This window comes from Carya illinoinensis, chromosome 9 (genome assembly GCF_018687715.1).
Source record: "Carya illinoinensis cultivar Pawnee chromosome 9, C.illinoinensisPawnee_v1, whole genome shotgun sequence".
NCBI lineage: Eukaryota > Viridiplantae > Streptophyta > Magnoliopsida > Fagales > Juglandaceae > Carya > Carya illinoinensis.
The window spans coordinates 1,078,211-1,086,813 of NC_056760.1; the positions used below are offsets into that span (position 1 = coordinate 1,078,211).

Genomic DNA, 8,603 nt, shown 5'->3' on the forward strand with positions numbered 1-8,603 from the left:
CCACATCATATATAATAAGATACAAGTGAGATAGTGGTGTGGTGTATAACATTACTCATATATATATATATACACACACTAGGTGAAAGCAACGTGCAGCAAAGCACGTTTGTTTAATTTAATTATACGATTATTTTTAAGAATTAATATTGTTTTTATTAAGAAAAAAATTTTGATTAATAACGTAATGCTTTTAGAAAAAAAAAATTTCTAACATCAAAAATTTGACAGTTAATCATAATTAAGTAGATAATAAATAATTACATACTTTCATTTTTTTCTTAAGTAGATGATAATTAAGTAGATGAAAATCACAAGATAAATAGTTGTTTTATCTTGGTTTCTCCATGCCATTTATTTACTACAAATTAAAACCAGAATAGTTAGAAAATACAATCCTTAAAATTTTTCAGAGTATATGCTCCCCACACCCCCTAGTAAATAAAGCTCATTCTCACGCTAGCCATATATGAATATAAAACAGGATGGGATAGACCTGATGCATACCTCAATGAATGCACTACATCGCCTATCTAGATTGGAAGTCATGTGGAGAGCCTCTAAGTGAAATGGAGAGTTATCTCCAACAAAAATTAGAGAACAACATTGTAGTTTTCTCAATCCCTCTGTAATGTCAGGTCTCCTGCTAGACATAAAAAAATAGAGTTATTCCAAATCTCTAGGCATTAGCATGTGTGTGAATCGCGTTTTTTCAATGTGGAAATTCAATTATAAAAACACAAGGGTAAGATAACCCCATGTAAGATAGTCATCTATAAAGCAGTAAAAAATCAATGCATACATAATCAATAGCACATTTTCTAGAGGACAGCAAATCCTCACACTGATTAGTTATGATAGATAAAGAATTTAAGATATACTAAGTGGGTGAGAATATACATAAAGTCTGCGCATTGATATTTAAGGATGCACGGTCCCGTCCTCTTCCATAAAACAATATGTGAGGATGCACTCTAGGGTTGAACACAACCATAGAAGGATTTCAAATTAAACATTCATGCCCTATGTACTAAATTCCAGGGATTTTAACCTTACTATGGAAAGTAAAGCAAAACCATCTTAAAAACAAGATTTACCCATTGATTACTTCCAGAAACTGCCAAACGTTGGAACTCTGCCTCTCCTCCAAAGACTGTTGAAGGAAACATAATGTCATGGAAGTCAGACAAAGGGCCCATTTGACCACAATTATCAATCATCTTTCAATTAATAAATAGATTATTCAAAGAAAAAAGGAAGGAAAGATGGGAAAAGTTGGAGGACTGACTTTTCTACATGTCTGAATTATATTTGACTCTGATATTTGAGCACTGCCATGAACTTTTTACCACCATTATTTATGTAAATGTTATGGCAATTACATTTATTATTATGCTTTATTAATCTGACCTCTCTTATTTCTATGTGTTACGTTTGGATGGATGTAAAGAAGCTTCTGGATTAGTGAAGCCTCATGACCAGCACGTGACTGTAAGCTACTTCAAACCGAGGCCAAGTTTGAGCCGTAGGATCTGTCCACGTGGAGCCATCTGTCATGCCATATAAATGCATCGTTTCAGCTGTATTCTTTAACCTAATTTCATTTGTGTATTCGGCTGATTGAGAGAGGGGGGGTCCGAGAGAGAGTGAAGAGAAGGGGGAAACTAGGGTTCATGTTTGGGAAGAAAATCTTTGATTTTCTTGAGTGTAAATGAGTGCTCTGTAATCTGAGAACGTTTCTGAGGCTTCTCTGTGATGGATATTGATATCAATAAAGCTCTGAGGCCCATTCCTGCCGTGGACGTAGACCATTAGGGTCGAACCACGTAAATCGGTTGTGTTCTTTCTTTCTTGCTTTATTTTGCTTATTTCTTTATCTTCTTGATTATTAATCTTGTTGTTATACGATTCCTGATTATTATTTGGATCTGTTTGCATATTAGGGTTTAGTCATAAATCTGTTTGGTTCGTTGGTTCTGTCTTGAATAAATCAGTATATGTTTTCAATATCATTACCTGTAGTACAGTTTGTATATGTATATGCTTAAAGGTTACTCTGAACATATCTGTATAGAGTTTTGCATTCGTGTTGAGACTTTGGTATAAACAGAGTGTTGTAACAAAGGAAAGACTCAGGCATATAACATTACAATTTAAAATCCAGTTATCTACCAACCAAAGTCTCAAAACATGAAGATCAATGGAGGAAACTTAAGCACAGGCAAACCTTGCTAAAGTACCTCTTAAGCAATAATTCAGTCACCACTCCAAACATGCCATAAAAGTAGAGTAAGTTTGACATCACCTACAGATTATATTAAATCTCATATAAGAATAAGATTCTCCTACCCAAATGATTAGCAAAAAGGTTCAGAAAAAGAACCTTATTATACAACCATTCTGTCCAAGAGGGTGCTTTGCATAGAGAAGAGATGAGTATCAATCTAAGAACACGTTGTCTGTATTTCATTTTTCATTCACTCCTTCCACAAAGCTGTTCGACTGCACATTGCCGTAGTTTAACTCCCAAATTCATTTTTTAGAATGAATAGAAATCTAAATATCATATCAATATCAACATTTGCAACCCAATTGCCACATATTACTCTTAAGAAGTTACAGATTCTATGAACAAAAAAATACATAATAAATTCATAACAAAAGAAAATTTCAGAATTTGAATCTTAAATTAAAAAAAAAGAAAAAAGAAAAAAAAGAGGAGTATCTTGCACAAATCAAATTAAGAGATATTGAAATCTAAATAAAAAAGTTATGCGAGATTGTATCCAGATCTTAAATAAATTACCTTCACCATATCGTCGCTGAGAGAGAAGAGAATCAAGGGTTCCAACACAGAGATTAGGAATATTGAATTGCAAAAATTGAACCCAATATACATTAATTCAATAAAAAAGAAACATACTTTGCAATGAAATGGACGGGTGAAATGGAGTAAATACTTTGTAGAGAGGATTGTCAAAGGAGTAAATACTTTGGAGATTTGTTCTTGCAATCGGTTCCAAATGGAAGAGACAGAATTCTAAACATGAAGAGAGACGACTCAGTATCTCGTCGCCATTGAAGCTTCAATTGCAAACTTAGAGAGAGAGAGAGAGAGAGAGAGAGAGAGAGAGAGATGCAACAATATTGGCGTAGACGAAAAGACTAGCAAAATTTCTAAAGAGGTTGTGTATCTGTATTCTAATGTGGATGCTAGTTGGTGCAAAACATAAATTTATTGACGAGGCACATCAGGAACTCTCATGTGAAGGACGAAGCGAGAGCCACTACAAGAAATTCAGCATTTTCCCGCAACGAATTTTGCCACAAATAGCAAGGAAAATTGCCGTATATCTCCAATACTGACAAAAACTGATGGTCGCACGTTTGTAGATAATAAACTTCCAATTTTACTATCAAATTCGGCAAAAGTGTAATTTGTCACAAATGTAGACTTATTACAGCAACTCCAATTGTTGCATATAAGAAAAAAAATTGCCAGGAATAAGCCTATTAGATCATTCACTATCGCATGAGATACTTACTTGCTAAGATGATACATTGTACAAAAAGACTTTTTTCGTTAAGATATTCTGTCAGTAGATGTGGAATACTACAAATAGTTAGTGCCATGTATAAAATATATTGGCAGTACATTGTCGCATGAGATACTTACTTGCTAAGATGATACAGTGCAAAGAAATATTTTTTTCGTTAAGAAATTCTGTCACTAATTGTGGAATACGACAAATATTTAGTGCTATGTATAGAATAAATTGGCAGTACATTGTGCCAATATAATTATATTCCCGCAAAGGTTCATCATCAAAACAAGCAGCTAGCAATGAGAATTGGTTGTTGTAAATTGGTTCTATTAACATTTTGGTACTGCTGCTTTAATACAATTACGGCAATGGATAACATACTAAAACTTTTTTTTTTGGAACTGGTTTTTGTGGGAAATAATTTTATTGACCATCCAACTATGTCACTAAACAAGAAAGTCTGCAAAGCCGCGTAATGATTAATGTGTATTTCCAACAAAATCTTGTTTTGTTAATAAGCTATTGTCATGCAGATTTAGGCTAATATAAATCTATTGCCGCAAACATGCATCTTCAACACAAAATTTTTCGAACGAAGGCTTATTAACCATAAGATGTTTATTGAGGATGGGATATTGCTGGTAAAAGTCTCTTTCCACAAATCAGCATCACCAAAAATCTGGAAAGTGACCAAAATGTATAATAATTTCCACAATTAGATGGCGTAGGAAATTGAGATTTGCGACTATAGTGGGGCAGCATCACAAGCATTAGCCCAGTACGTACATAAATTTGTTGTAAATTTATCCCCTCTTGCAGTGGGGCGGCTTATAACATTGGACGTGTATAGAACGCTCCTGCTCGATCCTAATTATCATTATATCTATATTTTGGTTGCATTGTAGTCAACATTATTATTTATCTTTACATATTAGCCAAATCCATTCACATAATGATCAGTATGCATGTGCATGGATGGCCAATAAACCCCCAAGATCTGTTATCAATTCACACAATTTAAAGACAACAGATCTTGTATAAACACTACTGCATAAATGCCATCATCATAAAATCTGATCAGCAATATAAACTCTATCAACTCCAAATTTCTGCGGAAAGTACTTCTAGATACACACATTTTATATATTACGTCTGCTATCATTAAACATGATCCACATAAACCATATAGAGCTGATCTATCAGCCATATAAATATCATCCTAAAACAGAAATTTCCAACAGTTAGGCAACTTTCGAAAGCAGTTTATACATCTAGATTCAAGAGAGACTGACTTATACTTTGATAAGTTAGTGGACAATAGCAGGTGTGGTCTTGGCACAAAAAGCAAGTATTTGAACATTTCTGGAAGTGTCTCGGGCATGCAGCAATCCTTTGTCTCTAGCAGTAGTCCCTTTCAGTCCTTTGCTAATTGAGTCAAACATTGCTGCATAAAAATATCATGTTATCTAAAGCATTGCTATCATGGTATTAATAAAGTTTCCACAGAAATTCCTACATTGCAATTACAGCAGGAAGTAGCTTTAAAATTGCCGTAACTATCCACCTATATTACCATTTTCTGCAACTCATTTAATGATTGGTTCTTAGGTAGCCAATGCCAAAAAATATTGACAAACAAAATATGCTATCTTAAAGTCCCAAAAACAAACCCCATCTTGAAAATCTTGAAAGCTAGCTAATAAATAACTGCTCCAGATCTACCACTTGCACACACAGGACAACATACAGCTGCTACTAATAAGCTAAGTAAGAGAATTAACAGGGAACAAGTTATTAAAGGGATGTATTATGCACCTGTCAATATGCAAAGGATGTAGAAGATGACTTTCCTATCACTGAAAATCCAAGCCACATCCTAAGTTGCTCAACAAAAGTTGGAACTCACCACAATCATCCCCATCTACTGTCTGATCAACCATCAACAGCAGTTCAAAAAACATTTCAAAAGCAGGGATGATTTTGGAAAACTAGCGATGACTAGGCATCAATTGGAGTCTCGTGCTGAGACTCCCTCCGAGACTCATAACGAGACATCCGAGTGTTCATCACTTTCTCATAGTCTTTAAATTGGTTCTTGAATTCCAGTAAATCAGATCTCAGTGCTTCTAACTGGTTCTTGTACAAATTTGCTTCATTCTTGTTCTTCTCGTTCTCCTCAACAACGCGTTGATAATTCCTATTGTTCAGCAATGAAGGAGATGGTTCAGGTATAACAGAGTGGCCTAGACCCGTTGCATAACCTGGTCGATATCCTAAAACCTCCTTGTACACTGCATTAGCTGTTTCATCCATGTTCCCATCCAACTCAGTCTCATTCATCCGCTCAAGCATCAGATTCTACATCCATAGATAATGCACACCATTATATAATATTTTTGAAGTTTTAAATTAAATACTGCTTGCGATTTGGAAACTTACATAATTTTGTTCTGCAGTGTTGGTGATAAATCCACCTTTCTTTTTTTACCAATGCACTTCTTTGTAAAAAGCTACCAAGTTCGGGGCTTGTTCATTCTTTATCATCAAAGGTGACTTTGTTAGGTACTGCAATCACATAGGCAAGAAAGAACACTTTGAAATTGATGCAAGATACTAGGTAGAACTTACAGTTTCCTCCATAACCCTAACGAAAGGCTTTCGGCCACTTGTATGGTTGATTCGCTGTTTTTTCCTATTTGTGCTATTTCTCTGTGACATTTTCTGCAATTTCCAGGAATTTTCACTGTTATGTTTAAATCATCATGCTATAAATAATTCCCTACTACTATCATAGTAATAAGAAATGATAACCATTGTGGTTTAAATAGAAGTGGTACTTAAAAGGACAAGAAGTTGTATAGTAAACAGAGTAATTTTCATACATTGCACTATCTAGTCGTTAAAATCAAGATCCTTTAATGTATACGCATAAAATCAAACTAATAACCTGCTTATGTTGTAACAAAGCCTGAAATTGTTATACATTGCAAATTACGTTGAACAAATAATGGTAGCAAATGGTTATCAGTTCAGCATTCAAATCACGAAGGATACATACTGCTGTTCTAGTAATAAAAACAGACTGATGAATTACAAAGAAAGAAATTTATATACATTAATATAAACCATTTAACAATTAAATTTTCTAACATTAATTCATTCCTCTATTTGCTAATACGCCCTACTGCTGCTCTAGTATCACAACATCCCTCTATGAATTGAGCTTTTAACAGAGAAATAACTCTAAATACATTACTAGCAAATAGAGCATTTTTGAAGATTGAGTCATTACTTCATCTTATCTATACAATTCTGCCTACTGCATTTTCTTTCGTATTCTTCAATAAACCATCATTTCAACTAACAAAGAAATAATGTACTACTATTTAATATTTACCATAAATGGTTCACCCGACCACAATCCACATAAGTATTCCCAAACGGGCTTCTCCACCCAGGTTGTCCCGCCAGAAAGTGCGGCTTCATGTGATGAATAGCCCAAGTATTGCTTGCGTAGAAGGTAGTGGAATGCATTGTATTTTCGATGGAGAGCATTTGTCACACACTCACGATGGGAACTTTGTGTCCAATCTAATATAAAGTCAGCCTATGAAACAATGCATTAGTGAAATATCATGCAGCAATAATAGTTTTACTAAAAAAGGATCTGACAAAACAGATAAATAAAACTTGTATACTCGAACACGGTCAATTAGCTCCTCTTTCTCCTCTTTAGATACTTGTTTCCAGCTTGCATAGCGCATGTTTGCATGAAGTCTAACAATCGTTGTCACTCGTCCAGAAAATATGTTGTAATTCTCATAACATGGACCTCTTTGTCCATCCTTAATATTCAGAGGTATTTTCCCAAATTTCCGAATGCGTTCAAAAAGCGTGTCTTTTGCTGGTCCCCGACCACGTTTTCGAGTTGGCAAAGCTTCATTATCTGAAATTGCAAAACATTATCTCTATTAGGTCTCTCATGACAAAAGATAATAAGCGGAATTTAAATTCTACCGTTATGAAATTACTTAGCTCGAATCTGTCAACTTACGTTCAGTGCTCACAACCCTTTCAGCCTCATTTGCTATAGCTTCCACTGTCTCATCACCACCAACATTTGGTGGTTGAGTTGAATCGTTCGAATGTACTTCGTGTTCCCTATCTTGTATATCACTCAAAAGTGGACGTTGTTGGACACGTATGCCTCCTGCTCTATGTATTCCACCTGGTCCGCGCCATCGTCCTCTTACCCATCTCACCATTGAAAATATATGTGTGAAATATATGTGCTGAACCTTATGACAATGAATGAAAAATGCATCAGACTGTGTATATTCTGTATTCAATCACAAGTAATTGAGACTATGTTACAGCTGAATTAACAAAGCAGTTTCTGCAATGGTGTTTATTGTCAAAATCCCTTACCATAAACTCTACAAGATCATTGATAAATTTCTGATTGTGAAACGTGAAATTACTCAAGCATTGCAACATTTATTCTTATTGGTAGATTAACTTCCAGCATGGTTTTATTCATGCCCAGTTTTATACCAAATGTCAAAAAATTCCAACCTTTTCCCCTTTAGCCTGCCACAAAAAAATGTTCTTTAAACCACCTACTGGTAGTGACAGACTTTCTACTTCCAAGTCTTTCAATGTACTGCTAAGCACTTAAATTTAAGGCTGATACCTTCAGGTTGATTTGCATGGGTGAGTACGTAATAAAAAGCTTCAACCTTTTTACCTCCCACGAGCTAAGAAACATGTAGGCTTTTTAAACCAAAAAACACTACTCAACCTGGTCCTTCACCTAGTTGGAGCATCGGTGTGTGGTCATGCTTGATTCATGACCACAACAGTGTAATACTACTCCATTGTTACAAGCAAAGGCTGTTTTTTCCCCAGCCACAATAGCACACAAACTATAATGAAAAATTAGGTGTTCCTATTACTATATGAAGAACCTGCCTTCTTAAAAATACTGATACCAGATTTCATTAACTTGCCTCAAGAAATCCAGTTTCCAAAGTGAATAAGAGTATGAGAGGGAATTTG

At 34.9% G+C, this 8,603-nt stretch overlaps 1 protein-coding gene and 1 long non-coding RNA gene across 2 annotated transcripts; both read right to left on the reverse strand.

Annotated features, from left to right (window-relative positions):
* Positions 1 to 382: 382 nt before the first annotated feature.
* On the reverse strand, positions 383 to 2,501 carry LOC122275421. The gene is made up of 4 exons (XR_006228540.1): positions 2,384 to 2,501; positions 2,241 to 2,305; positions 1,098 to 1,153; positions 383 to 643 (listed from the first exon to the last, which is right to left on the reverse strand). It is a non-coding gene; the product is annotated as an uncharacterized LOC122275421 (long non-coding RNA).
* A 3,362-nt stretch (positions 2,502 to 5,863) lies between these two features.
* Positions 5,864 to 7,360, reverse strand: LOC122275131. The gene is made up of 4 exons (XM_043084091.1): positions 7,244 to 7,360; positions 6,943 to 7,152; positions 6,174 to 6,266; positions 5,864 to 6,080 (listed from the first exon to the last, which is right to left on the reverse strand). Exons 1-4 carry the CDS (start codon positions 7,307 to 7,309, stop codon positions 6,030 to 6,032), a joined length of 420 nt encoding a protein of 139 aa, XP_042940025.1. The 5' UTR covers positions 7,310 to 7,360; the 3' UTR covers positions 5,864 to 6,029.
* Positions 7,361 to 8,603: the final 1,243 nt, after the last annotated feature.

Coding starts and splice junctions, on each gene's coding strand:
- LOC122275131 (XM_043084091.1), bottom strand. CDS start 7,309: ATGCGCTATGCAAGCTGGAAACAAGTATCTAAAGAGGAGAAAGAGGAG. Junction 7,153..7,243: donor AGCTAATTGACCGTGTTCGA/GTATACAAGTTT, acceptor ATTGTTTCATAG/GCTGACTTTATATTAGATTG. Junction 6,267..6,942: donor GGTCGGGTGAACCATTTATG/GTAAATATTAAA, acceptor TGGAAATTGCAG/AAAATGTCACAGAGAAATAG.